Below are 27,397 nucleotides of genomic sequence, written 5' to 3'. Positions count from 1 at the left end.
TTGGATGGGTTTACTCACATAGAATGTATTCTTTTCAAGGGTCCAAAACAGCAACCCGCGTCGCCAAGCCCTAATGTGCTCCTATGAAGAGAAATTAAAAATCACTGTGGTAATCGCTCGTGAAAAATCACTGTAAACGCTCATTTAGGAGGGTCGCTGACAGGCACAATAGCGAACTCTACGGTACGTAGGGTTTTCTTGTTATAAGGCTACGCCAACAGATAAATGCAATGAGGACTCGATGAACTTCATACAACATTTGCCTTGTGAAACCATGTAACCCTCTCCGAAGTGGTAGCATCATCTTCCGTGAGTCTAACTTACCAATCAGCCCGAATAAACTTAAACTACGAACAATCCATCAGTGTTGCGGTATGGCGTACCACTGGTGCAAGTGAAATCAGACATTTAGCCAACGCGTCAACTTTGAAGACTGGATTGTAGGAATTTTGTGCTACTCAATTATAAATAGTAGTGAACTTTAATTTTTAGTACCGCATTGAAAAATGAGCGACGGCTCACGTTTGACCTACGCACGTTCGACCGTCAATCTCATTATCCTCGGTCGACATCGGTGCCAACGACTTGAATGTTACACTAACTTCAACTTTAAGCAATCCGTATATAGTTGATTGGCAACGCGCACGCGTCATGTGATTCAACCACAGTCGCCTAATTAAGTCTACAATTTGAACGCAACCTAGATGCATAAAATTAACTGGAATGTAGAAAACGATTTGTCCACCAGATCTTTTCATCCAAACGACGATGATATTCTGGTTCAGGTAGTAAAATCCGCTACATGCGTAGGGGAGAACAAAAATGTCGTGGCGAAACCCGGGTCATAGCTGGGGAATTCCTTACGATAAAAATTGCGCTTGTCAAATGTTAAAGACACTGTAGTTGGACAAACCGTCCCGTTAACCGAAAAGAGGTGATGTTGAGAATGATCATATATGAAGAACCCGGTGGCAGGTAGCGTGAATAGACTGAAGATCTTGAAGAGGGATTTTCAGTCGGCCGCTTCGGATACTTGATACTACGAAAAAGAAGGCAACTGCTAGTGAGATTTGAAGGTTAAACTGGTGCGTCGCTTGTCCCCATATCGACAGCAATCGAGAGAAAATGATTCAGTGTGTTTATATGCATACATAGTGTCCGGTATTATCAGTCTGCCTAAGTGAATGGCGGAGAAACCACAGGAAAGTACAGGGTGGTTTTTACAACTGAATTTAACGGACTATCAGGCCGGTTGTTCGACTGTAACAGAACTGCGATCGATCCTTCGACAGGGCGATGGACCTTATTTCTAACGTTAGCGTCCCCGCAGATATCTGCATTGTTTCAAACTTCCCACAATGCCTAGAACACTAAGATACATTTCCACAAAGTTTGAAAGGTCTGCCGACAATCAAAGTCCTTGTAACGTTATGACTCCACGTCAATGGTCTGAGTAAGAAAATGTCACAATTTCTGTTAAAAAATTCAATTTGGACTACCGATAAGTCTTACCTTAAAATTGAGGTTCACTACTAATCCAAGGTGATATGTTCACGAGAAATCAACTGGCACCAGGTAATATTGACATCCATTACACAAAATGTACGACTATAAACATAAATATCATGAGAGTAAGAATTGTAGTTGCTTCAGATCTGATAGCTTGCATGCGGTTGGCACCGTGTTCAGTTGACCCCTTCTGTTCTCTGATAAAGTTTAGAACTTTCAAGGGAGAGGACCGTATAGACCGTTAGGCCGTTTCAGTGCCTAACTGCCATGCCACCCGAAGGAAGCACGAGGGCTGGGATACTGCCAGGATGCCCAAGCCTAGACAGGGAAAGTCGAGAGGCCGAGGTCGCGTTCGAACCACAGACCTTCCGGTCAGTAAATTCGCGCACTAACCGCGTGGGCCATCTCGCCCCGTATAAAGGAGATGACGGTACAACTTTTATCCCTACTGATTTATTACCTACTAATAACGTTACACTCGGAAGTCCAGATCCACATCGTTCGAATGAAATGCCACAAACTCCAACTATTGTGCTGTCATAAGCCAGACTGCGATAGTATTACGAATTCACAAAACACCTCTTTACCAACAACTTTCCCAGTAACAGAGTCAAAATGTCGGCATTCGTGGACCCGAAAATTGTCTGCGCCTCGTCCCAAAAACAATTTATTGGCGAATGAATTGAACGGCACATGAATCACAGATCATATGCACAAAGAACAGATTGGAAAATGTGCCGTGTCGAAAATGGATTACAGAGACGAAAATGGGTGTGAAGGTGCGTGCCAGCGTCGTTTGAATGGATAAAACCCTATAGAAAATACATCGGAATATCAAGCACGGTTCATAACCGACTTGGTGGACAACTGTATTCCGTCATGTCAAGAGACAGCCAGAAAGGAAAGATGGATCCAGATGGAATTCAACTGGTTTTTTTATTTACTCAAAGCTGTACGTGAGTGTGTGTGTGTGGACATAGGAGGAAAGTCTTGGGTTGTACCCGAAATGAGGCCGACAGTAAATGGCGAGCAGCATGAGTGTGTGTGTGTGTGTGCATAGTAAATGAATATTATTTGTGACCATCATACAATCCCTGAATGATCGGAGCGAAATATCGACGAACGTTCGGCCTTGCTACCTTCATTGTAGGTGTCAGCATCCCATTGGCGACGGTGAATGCTTCCACACTGAGATGAATGGCCTTTACCTGAAGAGTAGTAGAATACATGGAATTTGACATGAAGTGATGCGAAAAAGCCTATGGAAGCGCTATTGGGGGAAGGAACAGTAAATGTGAGAGTTTGCTTGCACCCACTGAAAACTACACACTAAACGTCACTCATGTGATCAGCCCAATCAAACACGATGAGAACCTCAGCGCATCCAAATATCATGCATATGACGATGTGACGTGCATTGTCAGTGGTACCTCTCACATCAATGAGATCACAGTACGCTGTAGGTAAGACATGATCCAGTAACTTGTTGACTAGACCGCTACAAAACTAAAATCTGCATGGTTCTCACCCACTGATATCTACCGCTGACTCGCTGTTTCGGCAGAACAATGAGCCTGCTGCACATAAGCGCGAGAGTTGCACAGAAACAACCTTGGGGGTAAAGTAACAACATGTCGATACATTTATGAGATAACATGAGAAGCTACAAACGGAACGATTGAGGGAAGACATCCGAAAAAAAAGAAAGAAAGCCACAACGGGTCTGCTGAAAAGTAGTCTCACACTGGAAATCCAACTGGACAACCTCGCGGTGTGGGATAGCACTGGTCAGTTCTCAGACGACAACTGGTCACAAAAGTGACTGCACAACGAACGACGCCAATCATGCCAAAGAGGAACGTGTTAGGGAATGCATTTTGCGTCACAACCCCTTCGTTTTTCTTTTTTTTCAACGGATATTTCATCCTATGAGTGGAGTCAATTTAGGTCCGAAAAACAAGAAGCACTGTACAGCTGCTTCATGTTTATTGGAACCCACAAAACTCGCAAACATTCAGGCTAGTAGATAAAGGCCAAATCTTCCGGCTATGAGTGCAAGTTGACCGCAGCAACACTGATGAACAACATGTGGCGGAAGGGTTAGGCTAGTTTGCTAACCGAGAGGCCGCGGGTTCAAATCTCCCCGGAGATTCGGGAGATGGTCACTACACATGTTCCAACAAGAGAGGAACAGTTGTACAGTGCCCCTCGCCATGGGTAAAATGAACTTACAGAACGAACCCTCCCCTTTCAAACCGCAAAGCGGTCAGAGTTCACGAAAGTTCCGGAAAACTTACCTGCTCAAATCCTTTCAGTCCGCGCTCCTTGCCAATCTCTGTGAGTTCGTTCAGCACTAGCTCACGGACCTTCTCATTTTCACAAAGCTCCTTATCTGTCATCGCTGCAACCGGGAGACTAAAGACTGTCTTGTCAGACGAGGATAACGTCCCAGTACCATTACACATCATGCCGTTGGAATGAATTTCGAGTCGCTTTCGTAGTTCTACAAAGTTCGGTTCGACGATTGCCACAACGTAGAACTGATGTGAATCACCGTCAACGTAGATATTACCGACCAACGTGCTTGAACTATATATCTCCTCGATCTTCTTTGGCGTTACATACTCTCCTTGGGCAAGTTTGAAAAAGCTTTTACGCCGATCAACAACTTTGAGAGACCCCTCCTAATTGCGCAAAAGGATACGAGAAAGAGAGTATGACGCGATGAACTACCAATACATATTGCAATATATATATATACATCTTGTGAAAATTGCAATACCTTCAAAAAAGACATTTTTCATGGTAAATCATGAGGTGATAAACAGCAGACTATAGTCATTGACTTGTTCGCTGAACTAGGCGATTTGATTGCCAATCTTTCATCACCAACCAACGTGACATCATCAGTGCGTTATTGGGGAGCATGGTGGTGCGTAGCAGCGGGGTTAGTGGTTGTGCTGTGGCGTGGTACATCCGATAGACCTCCGGGACCACTAATTACATCAGCTGCTGCAGAATGATTTATCCAAGCAGTTGATGAAAACCGCCACTTTTGAGAAAAAACTGTTGAGACAGTTTTCTATCGGTGCAGTAACCATCCACGCCGCCCAGAAAAACAACCATTCTCCGAAAACTACTGATTTTTTTCATTCTAGTATTTTGCATTCTAGTATGGCTCGGTGGCAAAAATTACTTGTTTGATCTAGGTATGGAGAAATTACAGACATATTGACAAGTATACTAACGCGTTGATGCATGTACCCCACAACCCTTATTTGCATCGAATTCAACCAATTCCGTTCTATCCATACATCAGGTCCAACTGAGTGTGTCCCATTGAAATCCGCGCAATCGCAGAGGATCGCTACTATCGACTTTTTGTATATTCCTTGCATTCGTTTCCACTACCCACGGCTATTTTCTCTACACTTTCCATATTTGGACCAGATATGACGTAATGATACAAGTTGTTTGACGGGAATTACTTGATTTGCGGTAACGTTGTCGTGTATGAAACATGCAGCCGGTAAGGTGCTCAAGGTACAATTATTCGAATGCCAATAACGAGCATTCCGATTCTGGCGCTGAAGATTTCGTTGATATCAGTTCACCTCATTTAAACAACAGTGAACCACGCAAAAAGAATGGGCAGATGGAATAGCCAGACAGTAGTCCAGGAGAGTTGAGTTTGGAAAACGTATATCTTTACTCGAGTTGATTATGAAACAGATGATAAGTATCCTAAACCGCTCGCACTGAACGCCTCATTTGTGGATGAAATAAAAATGGTGAATGAGATTGATGACAGAAGACTGTCTACAAGGGACAAGCGAAGCTGACAAACCGATTATGACTACAAGCGCTTAGCATTTATAAAGATCCGTGTAAAAATAAGGCAGTTGACTAGTTTTTTGACTTCTAGTTCGTTGACTTGCGAAGATCAAGTTGTTTTACAGTACAACGGGCACTCTCGGTAGTGCGAAATGGATTGCTTGACAGGGTGAATCAAATGCACTCCGGATACAATCCCTCGCTCTGCACAGTGCAAAATGGATTGCTTGACGGTGAATCAAATGCACTTCGGATACAATCCCTCGCTCTGCACATATTCTCAAGCAGATTAACATGTGGTTTGCGAGATGGTTTCGTAAAAGTCGCATGTCAAGGGTTTTGGAGGTGGGCCAAATGTATAGAAGCGCCATCACATTGAAGTGTCATCTAACCAGATCAATTGGCTGGTATGCATAGTAAAAATAGCTTACTGCCTTCTAGTGCTGACGACCTTAGTGATCTGGTTCTTACGGTGAAATTTGCTGCCCTGACCACTGAAAAGCACTTAAGTAGCTCCTAATTCCGGAAGCGGTTCTTCAAGGTCGTGGACGTAGTGTATCCGATTATCTTGACCATCGGCATTGAGCTTCTCGTTAGTAAATCACGTGGTCTCCCATTCAATTGGTGGAAGTGTCCAATCCATCTTGCTTCAAACCGGAAAACTTTGTTCACCATCATAAAACTCACTAATGGGGACGAGTGTACTGACTGTCGTACTTACGTTACGGCGCATGCAATCTCTTTAATTAGGATATATTGTCATTCATTCACATGTTCACCGCTGTAGCCTGTCAGTCCCTCTTGAAAAATCTATGTTAGCTACGAGGTTCCCCCTACGAGACACCCAAAAGCTTACAAAAAACTTGCGAACGAAGGCGCTTGACAGTTTGATTTTCTTGACAATCACCCGTGCATTCTGTATCAGGGACGATCTTTGTCCTTGTCAAAAACTTGGACAACTTCGAACAATTCTCGAGCTGAAGCGATTGATTAATTATACTACTGGTAATAAGTGGTATATATACAAGTGGTATATAAACACTACTGATGTCAGTCGTGAGCTCTAAGCTGCTTACTGTAAGCCAAGTGAACATCGCTCGTTAAATAGTGTGGACTCAAAAATTGGGTTAGTGTTCGAAGGTCAAGGTAACTTTGGCTGACGTCTGCACGCTTTCAATTGTAACTCAGGTTAACAAATCCCCATCGGGTATCTCACTGGTCGAGAAACTTAATTTCCAAACTTGATGACTTTAAGTTGAAAACAAGTCACAATGTTGAGGGAAATGACTGTGCTATTAGAACATTTCGCTCCGCGTTGAACATGCGATTGTAAGAGAACGATACGGGAAAATGCAGACTAGTGGAAACGTGTATATCTAAAGTGGAATCATTGACCTCTGGGTAAAAAGGATGACGGTTGTGCATTTGACGGTGGACATCCTGTGAAAGCCCACACTTCTGCTTCCAGTATGGCATGACGTTGGTAATTGTAAGCATTCATGAAGAGACTAACCGCCCCACTCGTCGGATGAGTTTCACACTGTCCAGTCGCAATCCGTTTCAAAGGACTAGTGTACTTCAGTTAAATAACATGGATGTTCTCTCAAGTTCACTTGTATCTTAGAGGCTGAAGACCTACATAAATGACCGATTTTATGCGCTCACCAGCTAAATTCGGTGTGTTTTACGATGAATCTAATAAACATACCAAAATATCGTGTCGTTTTTGGTCCAAACGGGCAGGACCAGGATAAAGTTACGAAGCTAAAAGAGCCACTTAAAGAAAGGTTGGAATGGCGAGGGAAAATGTGGTAAAAGTCACTCTGAAGTTTTTGTGATTCTACCCTCGGGCGGTTTTGTTGAATACTACCCGACCTGAGCAACCAGTTCATACGATAGATAGTACTCACCGGAGTCCAGGTTCCAATATCCCCCGTGAGCAAGAACCCGTCAGACTCGAACAACTTCTTCGTGTTTTCCTCATCTTTGTAGTAGCCTTTTGTGCAGGCTGAACCCTTGGCGCAAATCTGAGGGAATGTTTAATCAAGAAGACCAAAAACATACAAATGATCAAGTAGAAGAGTTCGACCATACATACAGTAGTATCAGAGAGGGAACAGAGCGGTGCACTGTGACTACATCCAGCACTGTTAAGTGTTTAGAAAGGTCACACGGTGGCTGAATGAAAAGTTGAAAGTACTGAACTGACGGCTTAGAAAAGCCTTGTCACGCGCAAAGTACCACAGCCGCATTCGCTCCCGACGATGTGAAGAACTACGGTCAATCAAACATCGAGTAGTATAACAACTACAATATTTAGATAAGTGGCTCACGTGAGCTGAACAGTACTGTAAGGCCTCCAGCTCATACATTTATGACATACATTTATGACAAAAATGTCCTTGCATACAGGGGAGGAAAACCTCACGGTTCAAGTGATCAGCAACAAACAACTAAAAAGTCATCGAGTTGTTTTGCAAAACATTAAGGGGGTGTTCTCCCATGTACGGGACCATGCTTCAATGGTTTGTGAACGTTATCATTGAGAAATAGCACAGGACAAATACACTAGATTAACCCGCGACAGAACCCAATTTCACACAAGCCGTCAAAAAAAGTCCAAATGACTTGTTTCTTAAAAAAATGACTGTCTAACAGTAACCATTGAGTAGGACTATTGAGACGTTCGGCTAAATGAAAAAAGAGTTGATGTAAGTCGAAATTCCTTTTGCAGAGTATCCACTGTCCCCACGATCCGGTTCGCGGGAGTTAGTTCGCAGCCGTCACATAGTGGTTAGAATACAGGCAATATTGAGGGACCTGCGTGTCGGATTAGCTCAATTGCGCGAAACGAACAAATCAATCGGGGGAACGTCTACAGACCAGCTTATACTGAAGAGGTGAGTTAACCAGTGCCTTAAGCGAATGTGTTCTTTTCGCTGCAGAAACACATTTAAAGGCTTTGGAGAAGTCAGGCTGCAAGATTTGTCAAATACTTGCCCTTAGTTAGTCACCACACCATTGTGGTATGTTGGCATTTATCTACATGATCACACTAGTGGCATGAAAGCGCCGTTCATTCAAGATCAAAATCAATTGGTGAGACAGGAAATTTATTAAACCTATTTTTTGGTGATAAACAATCAGAGAGTTATGGTAAAGCTATAAAGGATAAAACATGGTAGTGAAACTGAGGATTTATGAGGCAGCTAGGAAGAATGCTGCTACAACAGAGTGTTGTAATCTGCGTGAAAACTTTAGGCATAGTTTATATCCGTCTCCTGTAATTGGAGAAGAATGAAATTGGGCACGTGACAAACGGATTTAGGTTAAACGTATTCTAATCCTTTTTACTACTGACAATAATTACTGGCCTGTTTCGTTAGCAACATCCGATCCGGTTTCATGTCCAAAATCCCCGAGTTCCTAACCGATAAATCATGAGAAACTCACCATGATCGGACCAAATAGGCGTAAGATTAATAAAGTAAACTTTGCGTATCAGTAACACTTCATTCCACGGGAATAGCCCAGAGAAGCGACTAACCCCAAGCTATCCTAACGGATAGCCGTTAACCTATACGGTGTTGTCTCGCCAGTGTTTAGCCACAAGCAGGGGCGTTTGGTCGAACAGTGATCCAAATTGGGACAAAAACACACATCAAGTATATACCCGGCAGATCCGGTTAGGCGTCAAATGAGTATCACCGCATTTATCAATACTAGGTGGGAAGCAGATTGGCATAACAACCATTGCGTATGAAGCAGAAAAATCTGATGTCTAACGCCAAGTGCGAACCTTGACTACAACGGGCCAGACACTGCGTATATGGAATTCAAAAGTTCATTACACACAAGACGAACGTCGAAGGAACAACACATCAAAACTAGTGGGCACAAGAATAAACAAACCGCCAATAAATGCTCATGGACAACAGGTGATTGTCGAACACTCGGCAGTGGTGAGCAATGTCTAAGGAACTGGACACAAAAATCTTTTAGAAAAAGTAGTGTTTGGGGTGAAGACTACGAAAGAGCCGCTGGAATTAATGTTTCCCCGTGCCGCATATCAGCTGACTGCGTAAATTATATGCCAATGAGCCAGACACAAACCATACTGTCCAAGGGGTGTTCCAATTTCACGGAAATTTCCTACTGTCGAGAACCAGTATCTATGACTAGTATTTGATGATGGTCCCTGACAGTTCCACAACTAGCTAGCAAAGAATTGGCACACCAAATAGATTGAAATCTAGGGAGTGACCACCTAGTTAGCCCGCCCCCTTCCCCAAATGGATCTCTGCATCAAGTTCCTCTTAGACTGTATGACTGTTCTGAACACCTTGGAAATTTTTCGCCACAACGAAAGTATGGCGGTGGCGGTGTGGTTTGACACTCCAGAAGATTCCATGAATGCAAAGACCAATGTTGTCATGTGGCAATCTCAGAAATATTCGCCGCCACGGAGTCTCCTGAATGCAGAAAGCAACCTCACAGCTGTCTCGATAGCCTAATGAATCTGGTTTACCTCACAGCTGTCTCGATAGCCTAATGCAATCTGGTTTTGACTAAAGACTCACCTGGAATCCAGCTGAATCACTCTCTTTAAAGAACTTTCAGCGACCGCATGAGTAATATATTATGTCCACGCAATATCTCAATGACCTTCATTTCGGGCTGTTAGCATTTTCAGATCCTTCATGGTCAAGTAATCCATGAAGGCGTCTTACATCTGAATATTTCCCTTTTTTGATCCACTTAACCAAGGTTTTTCTGATGGCATTTTGTGATCTATGACCTAGAATGTGGGATTTCGCACCGTTCACATTTGTTGTCATCTCGTAACTGGAGTTGTTTCCCTATTTTATATTGCCCGGGCTGCTCCAACAAAGAAAATATCTCTTAGGTTGGTCCATGAAGTGCGTCTTCGGATGCTAGCGAACATCGTTGCTAAAAGAAAATACTCACCTCGCCCATACCGTCACGTTTCACAACCAAATTCATTTCAGGCACATCAATCAGTTTGATCTGAAAGTCGATATACGGGGTGCCAGTGTGTCCCGGATTCAAATCTCCCATCAAGGTAGCACTCAAAATTCCACTGGTTTCCGTCAGTCCGTAACACTCGATGACCTGTTGAATAGAGTGGAAAAAAAACTATAAAAATCCCTGGGATCTTGGGAAACAGTGAGCATACTAGGTACAATGTGAAGTTTAGATTGAGCCTTGCACAGTGCTGTGACCCTCGCAAAGAAAAAAATCGCTCGGCTGTAACACCCTTCCGGTGCCTAGCTGCCATGCTACCCGAAGGGCTTGGATACTGCCAGGTTGCTCAAGTCTAGACAGGGGAAGTCAAGAGGACCACGGACCTTGCGATCAGTAAATTCGCGCCCTAACCACTTGAACCATCTCGCCCCACCCTCACAAAGAAGCCAGTCAATCTTATTTTGGAATTGCACGGCTGTACTAAAGCGGTGTGCTGTAGCAGGAATTAGGATCTGAAAGACTTGTTCCAGTATTTCTAACTGATTCAAAGACTGAGTTGGCGTTGATCACGACTATGAAGCTATCGTTCATTTGTGGTGTTGTTCAACTGAGTGCGAAGCGCGCACACGTTTTGTTGGAATTCATCTCAACCAATTTTTATCGACAATCATCTACAACTGTTTCCAGATCTCACCCGCCAAACACAAGGTATAATTTCATTCAATCTTTTTTTCCATGCGACCACCTGTTCGAACATTTACTGTCTTATGACCCAGTGACACGATTGTTGTGAGTGAAAAATTCAAATGAGCTTTGAACAGACATTAAGCGGTCTCTGACATCCTTCAACCAGACTGGTTAGCATCCAGTAGCACGGGAATTCTATCCTGTGGACGAGAAAATATCAATTGCGCACATCTTCCGGTTGGCGATCGTCCAGCATACCCAACAGCTTTACTCAGCAATTCACTCCGAACTGTTTGCCTTCCCTGAAGATTTCTTCAAACTTTAGCAGAACTATTATCTGGAAGCTGGACTAACCTGCCAACTTCCTCTCCACAGTACGTTTCCGGCAACTCGGATAACCTCATAAGCATGTGGTGAAGGTACTTTTTTGCAGGAACTCGTTCCCCTGAGGCAACAATGCATCTACTCCTTTGAACGCGTGTCCCACCTGACAACAGCTAACAAATTACGCATCTTTATTCCTACGCATGCACAAGCGTGATTTATTTAAGAGGTGAACTTTTCTTACGCTCCCCTCTTCATTGTGTTCCGGCAAAAGAAAGCCGAGCAACAAGGGCGCTAACCGTGTCTGGTAAGAGATAGGACAACGATTTCGCTGAGATTTACAGACATCCATATAAAAGACTGGCCAATGCGTACCTTGGCTACGTCGACACTACATTGAAATGCTGCACTTCGTGATGGCGGATGAGGAGAGATATGATAACAGAAGAAAATAAGAACGAATGGAAATCAGGCCAGCAATAGTGTCTTACCGGGGCAGCGAACGCAGCTCTCGTGAAGTTAAGCACATCGTCTGCGATTGGAGCACTGGCTGAAACCAAGATTTGGACGTTGCCTCCGGTCTTGTCACGAACGGGTTTGAAGAAAATGTAGTCTAGGATACCGGCTCTTCGATATACTCCTCTGTTAGGTGGTAAGAAGGTACGCTGGTTGGATTATTTGCGAATGACGCGCACAAAATACACCTGAATAAAATCACTGCACCCATGTTCTGGATTGTGAGCTAGAAAAAATAATGATTCGCGAACAAACTGACCTTCTCATCTCTTCCACTTTTCGTTTGATCGCCCAGTGAAATAGTCTGAGAAGAATCTTGGATGATGACACACGTTCCAATACTTGATTGTACACTCGGATAAGCACACGAGGAACCGAAGTCAAATAGCAGGGACGATAGGCCTGAAGGTCTTGAAGCAAGCCAGTCACGTCGTCCGTCAGGAAACCAATCCGTCCACCAGCATATAGGAACGTAGTCTTGGATGGAATAGTGAAGTCGATAGTGTTATGCTACTGAGAGACTGGACAGTAGTAGGGTGACAAAAGGCATTAGCATTCCTGCAACCCAATTTCCAAAACTAGATGGGTTTACAGATCGAAGTGAGATGAAAGACATCCCTTGTTCTCAAACATTTAAGCTTCCTTTTAGAGCCAAACCAAACACTACGCAACATCTGAGGTATATAATTTTATCTGAATCAACATCCAGTGAAGCGAGAAAAAAGAGAAACCAGTCATTGATCGACTTGTTCGTTGAGCTTGATAATTTTGCTGCAAAAGTTTTGTCGCCAGTAGGGGGTGAAGACAACACTGCGTTCAGTAGGCCGAAAGGTTGTTCTCAGCCATAACACATAGCTCCGCTCAGCTTCTTGTTGATGAACTCATGATTCCACCTCGATTGATGACCAGACGATTGGTGAAAGCTCAGCGAACAAGTTGGCCACAAACTAAACGATCAGAGCTACAAAGTCTCTCCTGCATAGAATTTGCCCTCAACCAGCATAGAGTCCTGATAAAGCAAAACAAGCGTTCCTCTGTCTCTAAACCAGTTAGTTTCGCCAGAGTAGTGTCTCCATGAGATTTCACTACATGGGTTTCAAGTCCCCGAACATGATCATCTTGAGTTTCTTAGCTGTGTGAAAGATGCGGTATGCGGAATAAGCTGCCATCACGATCATGCTCCAAAAGTTACTAAAGAGTGAAATCGCAAAGTTTATGACTTGAGTACTGCGGAGAAACATAACGATTTTATGCGGTGAGTCAAATTCACTGAATCTTTGTGCTGCTGGATTCAGCCTTTCCATCAGATGCGCAGAAGAGTATGTTGGCCTGCGTTACAGTCGAGTAGCGTCATTCAGTGTTGCAATCCTACATTCTATATTATCGGAGGCTTTTGCGCAAACAGTTGACACGCCCAAAATAGATCCGCCCAAATGTATATTTATTGAGGTCAATCATTACACATCACTCCGTCTACACCAGTGTCACTCAAACTGTTGTTCACCGCGCGCGCGTCCTTCAGAATGAGACGAAAGGACATTCTGCTGTTTTGTTAGCACAAATAAGGAAGAAAATACTCGAAGTTAGTAAAAAAAAAGAGCAGAAGAAACTTGGGCTGTTATTTTTTATACTTTATTCGTACTTTGCACATGTAGCCAAGCTGGAAAACCTCCTACTAGAGCATTCATTTCGCAGGTGTTATCAGTCAACAGACAGGCTGCAACGACCTACTTCTCGCGGAGCCACAAAGCATGCCCCTGCGGCCTCCAACTCGCTTCGCTTCTATGCTTTCTAACCGAATTTATAGATAAATGGACCGAAAAGAATGCAGCAAAGATTGGTTGCACGCCCGCTGCCTTGTGGTTTTCGCATCTGTGCCTCACCAGCACGGGAGGTGACGGTTCGGTACGGTTAGCGCGAGTCTAATGTTACGACCCTAGGCGCTGTTAGTCATGTTGTGAATGACATCGCCTTGAAGATGGAAAGAACTCACACCGCAGGTCATATGCTGTTGCTCTGATGCACCTGGCATTTCAGATATGAGGACTTTGCTCTAGCTGTGTCCCCAGTACGACAACGAACAAGACAACCACAATTGGTCATCATAAATTCCGAAACCACACTCAGGTAACATTGTTGCAGACAGAAGTCATCAGCTCTGCAGATGACTCGGGTGCTGTCCGATGCACTTTATACAGTGGAGTCCTCTTAAACCGACAGACTATATGCGGACGAAGTTTCAACGAACTGCTATTCATTTTCGTTTTCAATGTAACAAAAAACGTCGCTGGGCTGCTAAACAAGCATTAGTCCCGTAGCGTTTAGCTGAATGCTCCTGTCTTGATCTCCCATTTGGTCCACAAATTGGCAATGTAATCTCCACGCTTATTCTGCTACTATATAGCTTCCCGTTGACAACGATTCCCAACCTCTTAGTCTAAGCATGGTGAAATTGTATTCACTTGGATGAAAATGCTCCACCTGAACTCATTCAAACTCCACATCAACTAAACTCGCACTGCTGTCGCGTTCTTCCAGCTCAATGGATATACTATTTCCTTGAGTTTTCTCTGGCCTCAAGAATAGCATTACGTTGTACACATGCGGCCTTCCTAAGTATTTATCTAGGTGCGGTGGACCTAATAGACACTTTCTGCTTCATCATCGTCATCATCATCGACAGCATGACATCAGTGTTCAACACCGATGCTTCACTGCCGTACAAACATGATTTATTTGAAGGCCTTCTTGTAAAGAAAGGAGTAAAGGTGAATAGGGAAGGGACTTGGTGCTAGCTTAACACAATCATTCAGAGGTGCCTACACCTCCAGACATTCACTCAGGCAATCTGGGCAGAAACTGACAACAAGAACGCCACTGAAATCGGTTGGCAGTCATATCTTGTAGTGTCTCCAACCAGGCACAGTGAGGATCACGCGGTCCCCATCCTGGAAGGCGAGTAGCACCGACAGCACCCAAGTGTTTCGTAATCTCCTTCAAACTCATCTGCCAAGCCAAGGGTTGGCCATCTCTCTGTTTATGCCACTCTGAGTTGGGCATGAAGAACAGCACACTTTTCGGCAAACGATGGTTCGGCATACGCAACACGTGTCCCAATCAATGCAGCTTCTGATGCTGGACACATTCTTCAATGGAAGTAACCGTTGCACAACCGAAAACCCACATTCTGATTGCCTCGCTACGGATTCGCCGACACCAACCCACACGAGTTATGGTTCTGAGACAACGATTGTCGCACACCTGAAGACGTCTCAGTTCCGCTGCTCGAATAGGCCAAGTCTCACAGCCATACAACATAACAGCCCGTACTGTAGCTTGATACACACGTACCTTCAGATTCAGGGATAAACCATTCTGACGCCATAGGTGTCTCAAGTTAGCAAACGCGGCCCGAGCCTTGCAGATTCGTGCATTCACCTCGTCTGTCACACTACAATCACAACTAATACAACTTACAAGATACGTAAAACGCTCCACAACTCCCAGTACCTCTCCGTGGATAGTAAGTGGGTTGCCCAGTGACTGAACGTCCACAAACATGACCTTACACTTTGTGGGTGTAAAGTGTATACCAAAGGATGGGATGACTTTGGCCCTTTCATCCAAAAACGCCTACATCTTCTCCTCCTCTTCGAACATGAGAGCGATGTCGTCCGGTTAGGCTCGAGGTACAAACGGTGGCGATAACACTCTTTTAATGTTACAACCGACGTTTTGCACATGTAACAACGGCAACCACCAAAACCTATCAGGTCTTAGCCGATATTTTGAAGAAAACTGCTATTGAGCAGTTCGGCTTCTTTGTGATCGACCTAAAAGCACCTATGACGGCTCAGATGTACTCGTTCCGAGTTGGACAGTAATCAACTATGTTCGACCCACCAGCTCAGTCCACTGCCTCTTCATTCAGTGAGCTGTGCACAACCTCACCGAGGATCGTTTGGTTTCACCTGTCAAATCAGTACCGATGGAGAAATTCCTAAGGTTCCACAACCAGTTGACAATTTGGTTTTCCGAATTGGTGGTCATGAATTGGATAATCCAAATTTAGTGCCTCACAGTCACATGTGTGATCACGCGTCCAGCACTATCAGTAAAAAAATCAAACGTGTTATCTTATGTCACATTCATCAGACGAACTATATTCTTTCCTGACCAAACCGAGTCTGATATTCCAAACACCATTCCGCAAATATACTCGGTGGCGGCAACGTAGTTAGGAAGTAACAAACAAACGTCTTAAACCAACTGTAACGGACATTGTGTCGATTGCAAGAAACCAAATTTTAACAAAGCAAAAATAACCGATAGCTTGACAGATAAACCAGGCCGTCTACATATTGACAACAAACCCCATCCAAACGCGATTGACGATGAAAACCAAAAGTTAAGCATCCGTGCGTCTAAAATATGACGGGCACTCTAACACATTTGAATCTCTCTAGCTGTTGGCTAGTTTGTCGAGTTTCCCAGGCGACTTGCACCAGCCAACATCTAACGGATACATCAGGCCGACAGATATTAGGGGCGACATCACCACACATGAATCTGTTGGCTTGGTCAGATTTGTACTATGGAGAGATCATATTAGCTGAGGTTCGTGAATGAGGCCGCCCATGATTCACTTCTTGTGTCGTGTCAGCCACGCATTGTTGGTCGACAGGGCCTGGTAAAGCAAGGTCCCTCAAACACCAACAGGACGAGATGAACTGGTTTATTTCTCGGAGACGAACGCACTGTCTTGAGGTGGTTTAAAAAGGATAGTCACTTGAGAGAAATAACTACAGAATGAATGCGAAATCACCATGAATGATTTGATCAAATGGGCCATAAATAGCGAACCGTTGTGGTGCCCAGTTGACAAGCACGTGCCGCCTGAAGAGTCACTGATGGGTACAGCCTGTATTACAGCCAAAGACTATACATGATGCTCATAGTTTTTTGTGTACATTATTACTACCAATGGTACTATAGTGTTGTTTGCATTCACGCACACGCGCACATGCATTCTCGAACCAGTTCAGATTATGCAAATAGCGCCATCTATCATCCGACTTATGAGTGCAAACATGCTGTGAGCAACGGAACAATGGCAAATTGGCTACGATGAATACTAGCGAATAGTGTTATCTGCTGATCGAGGGTGGCGAGGTCGACAATATTGAGTACAGGTGGACTTGTGGAAGAATCTGGCACGAGGCAATGCTACGAGTAAGCCAAAAGATGCTGGTTTGGATAAGTAAGTAGGCCGACCAAGAGGTTGTTCCCCGGGCTGGATACATATAAGCGGGTGGATCAGTTACTGATAATGGTCCGTTTATACCGCATAGATGTAAACACAAATGATATCTTATCACTTACCAGGTTAATGCGCTCATAGCAGTGTGCAAGGGGCAGGTAGGAAAAATGAGAGACTTGATCCACAGTGATAGCCTGTCGGAAACAGAGGGAGAAACAAGTAACATGCTTTTGTGTCATTATTTTGAGACAAAACCGTCCACCTATTCGCCAGCTGAATCTATATCCAAAATACAATTAATTCACTTGAATAACTCCACATGCGTATTGATGACTAACAATCCACAATAGACAGTTCCTTCATAGAGACGTAGCGAGTCTATCCCAGTGTATGAATTTCTACACGTTTCCCTAATTTGAGCGGTTTCATGAACGTCCAGGGAGCGTGCAAATATTTTATACGAACACCGAAAAACATGTTTGACTGGAATGACACACCACAGTGGCCGTGGCTTTACGTGTTCCTTTAACGGATGCGGCAGTGAAGCATCGGTTTTGAAAACTGATGTCATGCTGTCGATGACGGTGAACGGATGCGTCGGAGTGTTGAGGCTACGGCGGTTCAACAGACAACACTACTCCTTTACAGGAAATATACTCACGGATCACCAACTGCTTCTTAGTTGCACATGTTTCTTGGTAAAGAAGTTGCTCCAGTGGAGAAGCAGACGTACACGCGTATGACTACAACAAGTGTTTTTACGGTGATTTTAACGAACAATAACTACCTTTTATAGAGGTCAAGCAATTATTCGACTTCCAGATGAACAAAAAAAGCTATCATTGGCAGAAGTGGACCACGATGTTTCCTATTGAAAGCTGAAATAACTGCTCTAAAACAGTTAACAAGGATTTCTGCTTTTATCTTCTCTGGTTCACGGAAGCTGGCGTTTCCCGTGAACAGACGGGACCTTCATACTGGAGCTTTTTGCGAAGATGATATTATGATTGTGTAACGGATCATAAGTCTGATGAGTAGCGTTCCATTGCCGGGCAGCCGAATTTCTCGTCTAAGCTTCATTGGACAAGTTGTGTGATGCGTACTGGACTCAACCAAAAGGATGATGGGTCTAGGCTAACTGATTTAAGTGAAATTCATTTCTTGATGTCCTAAAAATGAGGGGGACGCCTTTTTGTCTAACAGTTGGAAAGCCAAGACTAACAACTTATTCGGAAGTTGATAGACAAGGTATTTAGGAATGATACCAGTGTTTCAGTGCGAAACGTTCCTAACCAGATAGGCGTAAAAAATAGTTGGAAAGCAAGACTAACAACTTATTCGGAAGTTGATAGACAAGGTATTTAGGAATGATACCAGTGTTTCAGTGCGAAACGTTCCTAACCAGATAGGCGTAAAAAATGGCATGAACCAGCCCAACATTACTTCATCAGACAATGATGCGACTACTGGTGGACAGCCAGATCGCTTCAGCGAGACGATCATTGATCCTTGAGGAGGAGAAACCAGGAGTCATATCCTTGCCGCGAAGTGTCGACAGAAAAGTCAATCGATCCTCCTTGGGAAGCGCAAATAAAGAACTTATCCTCGTGTGGGTCGGTTTATTCGTAAAGACACAAATGCGTAGTACTGTATGAGATGTGGAAAGGCTGCACTCGTTAGCCTGATGTTACTCTGTTCTCGCTACAATCAGTGCAGCTAAAAGAAGCTAATATACCCCTCCCCCAAGAACGCTGTAAACTGCAAGAAGCCCACAAAGGTAAACAAAGCTATACCGGACTAAGTGAAATCAGAATTTCAAAAGGAATGCATTGGTTGAGGGCGAATCCAGAGAGAAGTAACTCGGCCAGCAGTGCCACGACTGAGTAACCGAATAAATAGTGCTTCCGGCGTTGCCGTAGTGGCATATAACGTCACGGTCCAGTAAAGTAACCTGGAAGATACTAAATGTCCACGTCAGTGTGAAATATGCGGGTATCGCAGCTGAGCAACAGAACCAATAAACACCAGACGATCAATAGGGATACAGTGCTCAACGGGCTACTGGTGTGCATCCGATAAAATGCAACAGTGATCGCTTGACGAGCAATTCCCCTGGTTAAACAGACTGCAACCGAATTGCTTGCCACAGATACAACAACACTAAATGTCAAATGAATTCAGCCAAGGCCGTAACCAGTTTCGTTACGGCGTTATTAAGCGATTCAATCGCATAACGATGGTGAGAGTGACTTGGTGCTCTAGAGTGTACAAACTTATCAACTTCGGCATTTGCACTCGTTGCGGCGAAATACAACAGAGGTAAAAACATGCGCGGTTGTGGTCAAGATGGCTAGCAGTCCAAATTGTAGCATTCAAAACCTTTTAAAACAACAAATACTAGCAAATAATTTGCCAACTTAGTCCACAGAGATGTTGCTTTTCAAACATCTCAGGAACTCGACAGATTTGGTGCTTTTTGAGAATTAAAGCTCTTTTTTACGCGGAACATCAACCTCGGATGTTCTCTGGTACACAATGGAACGTTTCCAAACCCAGGTGATCAACAGGCAACCAAAGGGTGTGAGTTCGTGTTTTCTACCGGTACCACCTGACAAAACTGATCAAAATCATCAACACTTCCAAAGGTGTGTCTGAAAACAATGACACGCAGGAATCGGTGCTTCAACAGAGGTAAAAACATGCGCCGTTGTGGTCAAGATGGCTAGCAGTCGAAAAGACTAAGCAGTGCGGAGTTCTGCTTGCAACTATCGGCCTTTCATCATATTTGATTGGTGTAGTTGAAGTCTGGATGCGACGCACACTACCAAACAAAAGTATCCAATATGGAGTTTGAAATCGAAACATTTTGAGACCGTCCAGAAAAGAAGGCAAGAAAATCATTTCTAACGAAGCCAATAAACACATTGAACGCCTTTTCAAAATAAACTATTATTGCACTCCATCAGATTGGCATTCCAAAACTGTTTGCAGCCAACGGACATGGTCTTGTTGTCGGTGTTGTCGGTCAAGTGAACTCTTCTCACCAGATAATGACAAACATCAATCCAAAGGGTCTGTGTGGCTCCTAAATGGAGCCATCAAATATGGGAGGTGGTAAAATGGAGCACAAGAGCAGCACAGCGGCTGAAACCAGGCTAAGACTAACTGACGATGACCCCAATTTGGACCGATGCACCTACTACTGTCAACATATACAGGCGAACAGTACAGTGGGGCAAAACAAGCACGTTTTATATGCGATCGCCACATTGGGGAGTTTACCGTGCAATTACTACGTTCTAATGGTAGTCAGGCTGCGAAGAAATCCGGTCGGCAGTTGAAACTTACCGAGTTAACTAGAATATGGGTCCCGCAGAACGTGGCGAGCACACAATTCTTGTGGCTGAACAATACGCCTTTTGGTAGGCCTGATGTACCGGGAAATACAAAAAAGAAAGAATAAGATTACAAGGTGACAACATATCGAGGAAGCGATTTGGTGTTAAAACAATAAGCAGTTTTTCGAACTACAGTTTGGCGGGAAATATCTCAGTAACAAAGATACAGAAATGACAGTGGACAGGCAAAGAACAGTTTAAACAACCCGTAAGATTAGAGTCTTCATTTAGTTATATCCACGATCGCTGTACATCATTGAATAACGCTCGGGAATACGATTTCTTCAATCCATACTATTAATACTGCTGTACAAGGGATATGAATACGGATGAAAAAATGCATGCCGCAGCGGGGATCAGCACGCGATTTGTCGATTGACGTACAGCTGGTTCGCTGCCAGTTGATAAAAGTTGAAAAAACAAGCGGCAGCATCGACACAGGTTATTTCACCAAGAGGACACAGTCCCAAGCTTGCAACGACGCTGACTCTCCTCATAAGATGCTTTGGGTGTCCATTAAGGGGTAGCTTATTTTCGTCGTCCTCGGCTTTGGAAAACCAAAAGACAGTACCGCCTAGTGTTAAAAGTTGGCAATCAATAGCCCTATAAACTCAGTCACCCCATATACGGCTCAGCCGGACTATCGGTACCGATCTGCGTACCAGGAAATTACACTGAGTGCGGTGTTCATACATGCCTTCGAAGTTCTACCGATAGTCACCTGATCCCCAAATCTAATTTAACCGCCCTTGATATGCAGTGGCTCTAAACTTCAAAACTTGTGAATAATATCTTCCAAAGGAAAGAGTATGCATTTTACTCTCCGAAACCAAAGACGGAGAATTGCGAAAGCTAACGGCACTCGCTGATTACAAAACTCTCTATCATCCTGCTCGAATACTCAGGTTCTTGTCTAAGGTGGCTGAATACCTGATCACCCCATCACTTGCGCCTGAGAAACGTGTCCCACTTTATGCTACTGATGATAAAACGCCTATGTTCGGCAACATCCTGACCCGTATAAACGTTTTCTCCCGCTAGCCGTTTCCTGTCTAACACCAGCGAATCTGTGCTGATCGACTCAACACTTCTCACCCAAATCTAGAATTCAAATTCGAGTGAATGAGATCCTACAAGACAGCAGGCTAACTGAAACTGTCACATGCACAAACAGCGACTAAACAGTTGCTCAAGATTTGGCTGAACTCAAACGTTCTAAAAACATCAACTCAAAATAAATGACCAAACCAATAAAAGTTGTCAGAGAGAGGTGTCCCAACGTGGATCGTTTTCGGGATTTAACAAGGTTGGTCTGCACCAAGTGTAAAGAACACCAAGGTCGATACAAAAAGTTGGCAAACATATGGAGGCGACCAAAGTAAGCGGAAATGTGGAGCTCATAAGACAGATATCCAAGTCCTTGCAGAAAAACTCACCAGTACTTCCACTTGTATACCCAATTATGTATAGATCATCTGGATTAGGTCTCTGAAAAGTGTACGGGAGTAGGTAAGTTGGTGCATGAGCGCAACGATAGATTGGCAACTAAACGATAGTGCAGTAAATACACACCACGTGAACAGCGTTTTAATTTCTATATTTTAATTGCATAATTGCTTTAATCTTTTAATTTCTCCAAGGCAAGATGTTGCCTGATCAATTTTAGGTCAACGGAATCTGACAACCGAAACAATCCTATTCGCACCCCTGTCCATTAAACTGACAGACAACCTCTGAGCTTTCGCCCATTTCTGTAGTCGTCGCGGAATATGGCGAAGCATGACCCGCTGTGATCGTATGGGTTGTCCACGACCTAACCTGAAGTCCCATCTAAGACGATACTTCGAAACTCGCAAAGGTACGGTGAGTGTAAACAACTGTCCAATGTCTTCAGAATGTTTCGAGGTCTCACATGTGCTATGCAGCAGTTTCAAACGCAGGAACTAGTCGAATGACACTGTTTGCGCGGAAAAATATCACCCGACAGAAGTCTGACACTGAAAATGAGCAGACGTGACGAGAGTGACAAAAGGCAATTGGGAACCAAAGCAATCACGGAGACTCCAAGCACAATGACTTATCCGATCTAACCTTACAGATTAATTCTGAAGCCTCAGGGGCCCAAACACCACTGGTGCGTCCGCTTACAGACGTTGAGCATGCAGATGATATTCCTCTCATTTGTCAAATTACCTAAATAGCTCTCTTGCACGGTTCGGCATGCACTCCACATTTGAAATGTAAACTTGCAAGACTGGATTGGATCAAATCAAAACCACATGTATGAAGATCAGCCAATCGACGTCGTAAATACAATTATTTACCTGGGTAGTTGTGAAAGTTCTGGTGGACTGGCTGGATATGAGATCACTTCAGGAGTCAGGGAGGCCAGCAGAGCTTTTGCAAACCTACGACACCTATGGCGCTGACGTGACAGTTGCCCTGTCAAGGGCAGAGAAAACAGATGCGAACGTGGTATCTACGCTGAATGGATGCACGAAAGCTCCCAGTTCGTTATCATAGCTACCTCTGAGGCAGTGGCTGGACCTGGCAGGAAGACCGGGTTTGCAGTGCTGAGGTTCGGGAATTGTTCCTAGAAGAGCTGATCGAGCTGTATGAGCTAGTCCCGCTCCATCGGATACGATGGCCAGTACATGCACGTCGCATTTTAGAAAAGTGCCTACACAACAGAGCTTTTTTTGCTAATCGCTGTGCTGGGTGGAAATGACAGAGTCCGACAGTCCTCGTAACAAAGCATAGAAGCTCTAAACAGTAAACGCAGTCAGGTTGATAACTATTGTTTTAAGAATGAGGATCCCAGGACTTGACACATCGATGGCTCAGTCACGCAGCCTATCGCATTCTCACACCGAAACTACCGCCTTCAATCCACACTGCATCAAGTAACTAGAGTAACTCAACATATGACACTGTCGTCTCCAATACCTGGTTATGCATTCCTGATTTGTATTCTTTCAGGGACCCAAACTGTACTTAGAACCAACGTCCCCATAATATAGAGCTGAACAACTGATGTGAAATGAGATGCGTTCACCAAGCGGTCATGATCTCAAAAGGGAACTGTAGTTATGAATGAAAAGCACCGGCTGAATACCCCAAGAATGATCGTATTGAATAGCACTGATAAAAACTTCACGTGAATGATAAGCCAGAGGAATTGTGAGGAGAGCCATCTCGCAAGCTTTAACCGCATCACTCACAGTCTGATGATCGACACAAAAGAACCAACAAAACAAAACCTAATTGACTGCAGACAAATCCCATCAAACCACAAGAACTGCAGCTGTCAAAAACTGACGTTGGATTGGTGCTGATCAAAGTTTACAAGACGTGAAGCTCCTGAAAATAACTACTGCGTTTTAGAGCGATGTCACATCTCAAAGGACGGAAGTCGATAAGATGCAACCAAATTCGCCTGTCAGTTGTGGATCTGTCAAAAGAACTATTTTGAGAGTCATCATCCGCAAGTCAGTCACTTCAATAGTAATCGTACTGAAAGATAGAGGCCATAAATCGTTCGGTGGTTGAACTCTGCGAGGGGTAGTGGCGTCAAAAGTAAGGAAGACTTCAACCTTGAATAAACAGCTACATTTCGTCATCTGTCCCCTGAAAATACCTTAAAATTTATTGTGCACAAAAAGAGAGTATTTATCATAGAATCTTCCTCGTCGGTTGTCGCAAATTGTGTGCAGTGGCGAAACAGCATACCAGACGTCACCAAAATACATGTTGACCGAGGATGGTAGCAACTCCTTCAGCATTTCTTATAGGATATCGCGATAATTCGGTAAAAAAAAGCCCGTGTGATGTTAAGCACAAATGTACACATTTTGAAATGAAACATGCGTGCATCAGAGATAGCATGAAAACCTTTTTACGGGAAAACGATTTCATCATATCCCGATTTTCATCACTGAATCCGTTTAAAAGAACTGCTTCATTCCTAAAGACAATGAAGTACTCAATATTGCTGGTTCCAAATAAGGATGAAACAGCTGTACAGTGCTGGCAGGCTTCCCAACATAGACTGGCTTCACCTACGGGACGAAATCTGAACTGAGAAGTACGCGAAACCGGCAACGTACCATTACAGAGGCGAAAAATGCCAACCAATAGAGCCGTAAGTCTTAAGTCATTTGATTTGGGTGAAACGAAGTAAATACGGGTCAGACAACTGATTACGATGGGCTGCAAACCAGGTTATCATATGCCGAGGATAATATCGCTGTGAAAAAGGACGATTCTAATCGGCCTGTGGGTGTTCCCTGTAAAGTATAATCACCATACAGACTAACCTTATACCGAATCATCAATGGATCCCAGTACAAAAAGCTCGCGAATAATATCAGCATACAGCTTCTAGAGACAATTCAGAAGTTTTTAACGATTATGAATCCCCGTTGCAGCAGAGAGAACTGCTTTAAGGGAAGTGCTGAGACCGGTTAGAGAGTAGCAACATCAGAAAACACTCGAGGAAAATCAGGGAACTCCTGAAAAATCGTAACACATTGTTATTGTTCCACGCAGTACACACTGAGCCCAAGCATTCGTTATCAATCGTAGTTGATTCTCGCCTAGTTGTAACCACGGTCACGAACGATCGATGTTGAGTCTTAAATGTGACCCAATTAGAAGAAAAGCGATAGTTTTGGACATCGCGGGATCAAACGCGTTTGGGAAAGAAAAACAGTATCCCAATTCAACTGGGGCAAACCATCAAAAATCAACACAGACAGTAATATAGTGCAGGATCAACAGGGCTTCATTAAAGTATTTCGCGGCATTTCACTTACACTGGTCAAGGAAAACCAGGTTGAAAAGTTATTGCAAAACGAAGTTTAGCTCCAAATCACTAAAAAATCTTGGATGCTCTGCAACCTAGGAATAGTTGGAGAATACACAGTACTTCTCCGCCAATGAAGTCGACCAAAAGTGCCCCCTCCACCGGGAAACACAACGCAGAGGAAATTAGATCTTCTTTACTAGGACCACATCTGAAGCGCTATTGCCATAAGATGTTCACATTACCACACGAGAACGACACCAAAAGAGCAAAGCTAACGTGGACGTATATACCAGGAACGTAGTCGATAGAGCAATAGTCTATCTGTTTTGATCGACTGAGCTTATCTTGTGTGTTGGAACGAAAAGAATACCTTTGCTGGAATGGTTTTACTGCGTTCTGGCATCACATTTGTCCGCAGTATCGCACCCAAACGAATTAAGTATTTGAAAATCGAATACAATAGAGCTGTTCAGTGAAGTATTTCAGATTTATTTCGTTGCTCCTTATCGCCCGTGTACTACAGAGGACTATTCTGACGTATTGAATAGCAATGATTACGACAAACGCGTTGTACTTCTAGTCCAGTTGGCCACATGGTTCCGTATTCACCTGAATCACTGGTGCTTGCATGATTAAGTTGGTTACGGTGGTGTGGTGGAAATACGAATGGTCACCTGAGAATTTTGTACTCATGTTACTGCAACAATGAGTACTTTGCACGAAACATTTACGCGACCATACCAAAGCTGATGTTCACTTCTTACCGGCCGAATAGTGCCCAGTATATGTTAGTCGGTGGATGCATGTGAAAATGAACAGAGCGCATCACAAAGGAACCCGTTTTAAGCTTTGTTACGCTTAACACATAACTGGTAAGTAAAAGACAAAATGTATCTACTGCATCTACTAAGCCGTCCCAACTGAACAACAACTTAGCATCAACAAGCTGCTGAACTTCTGGTGAAGCTCACTGTCGATTAAAGCTTCGTTTGTAGTACCAGATGATACTGGGTTACTATGTACGTTCACAATATTCACCGGTCATTGTCGAGAATCCCAGAGCCGACTTGCCTTGTCTACTGGAGTCGGTTGAACAAAGTCATTATGGTGCATGCAGACCAAACTGGTCACTTCTGAGAAACCCAGATGACCAAAACAATGGGATAGAATTTTGCAAAATTTGATATTAGGTCAACTGTTCACGGCTGTCTTCGTGTAAAGACCGGAAAACGAAATAAATCATCTTCTCGTATGATGCTTTCTGAAGCAGTTTCCTCTAAAAGAAGACGACACCAACAAAACATGATTCTTCGCTGGCTTACTTTAATAGTGAGAGGAGAATGAGGGACGTGATGGTCACAAAGCAGATGGATAGTAGCTTGAACTAGGGGACCATTTAGCGAAGAATATGGTATTAGTCCGAGAATCGAAATCGTTTAGCTTTAACACCCTTTCGGTGTCTAGCTGCCGTGCCACACGAGGGTTGGGATACTGTCAGATTGCCCAAGCCTACACAGGGGAGGTCGAGAGGCAGAGGTGGGTTCGAACCACGGACCTTCCGATCAGTAAATTCGCGCTCTAACCACTTGGGCCATCTCGCCCCCTGTTAGTACAAGAGTGGCCAATAACAACTGAAACCTGACTACCGCAGTTTGTACACATGAGTCGTGCATGAGCAGACCACGCATTCACTCCAGAATTTCACGCAGCACACGACAATTAATAATCAGAAGGAACACCACAAATCTTCACTTTTCGACGGGCTTGAAACTTGCACTGCTTACCTGAGGAAGTGGTGAAGTCCACCGGTAAATTCCACGATGGTGTTGACTGTAAAAATGTCTTAGCAGTCCGTTTACTTCTACGTTCCAATTCAACTCGAGACATCCTAATTTGAAATGGCTATCGGTTCACGTGCTAAAGTCATAAGCAACACAGAAATGTTACACACAGAAACCTCATACGGTGTGAGCACAGAGTGCAAAACGATATCCGGGTAGACAGGACATCACGAACTCAACCACTGCACTCAGGACCGCGACCAGCACTCACTGATGAGTCCTACCTTGAATGTGA

At 43.9% G+C, this 27,397-nt stretch overlaps 2 protein-coding genes across 2 annotated transcripts in view; one reads left to right on the top strand and one right to left on the bottom strand.

The window, feature by feature from the left end:
* Positions 1-2,083: 2,083 nt before the first annotated feature.
* The window catches only part of T265_14738 (hypothetical protein), a gene marked incomplete at both ends in the record, with an annotated part of 65,763 nt that continues 40,449 nt past the window's right edge, over positions 2,084-27,397 (bottom strand). The window contains 7 exons of the mRNA XM_009175030.1: positions 2,084-2,717; positions 3,807-4,193; positions 7,254-7,370; positions 10,312-10,476; positions 11,832-11,982; positions 12,116-12,366; positions 20,465-20,544. Of these exons, the coding sequence (XP_009173294.1) occupies positions 2,580-2,717; positions 3,807-4,193; positions 7,254-7,370; positions 10,312-10,476; positions 11,832-11,982; positions 12,116-12,366; positions 20,465-20,544 (1,289 nt within the window). The remainder of the gene's footprint in view (positions 2,718-3,806; positions 4,194-7,253; positions 7,371-10,311; positions 10,477-11,831; positions 11,983-12,115; positions 12,367-20,464; positions 20,545-27,397) is intronic.
* T265_14737 (hypothetical protein) lies at positions 5,030-10,815 on the top strand (the record flags this gene model as incomplete). The annotated part of the gene is made up of 2 exons (XM_009175029.1): positions 5,030-5,038; positions 10,636-10,815. Coding segments are annotated over 2 exons (189 nt in total), but the record flags the coding sequence as incomplete, so codon positions are not given.

This window comes from Opisthorchis viverrini (genome assembly GCF_000715545.1).
Source record: "Opisthorchis viverrini unplaced genomic scaffold opera_v5_253, whole genome shotgun sequence".
Taxonomy (NCBI): domain Eukaryota; kingdom Metazoa; phylum Platyhelminthes; class Trematoda; order Opisthorchiida; family Opisthorchiidae; genus Opisthorchis; species Opisthorchis viverrini.
The sequence above is the reverse complement of the archived record's forward strand: the minus strand, read 5'-3'. Positions and strand labels throughout refer to the sequence as shown.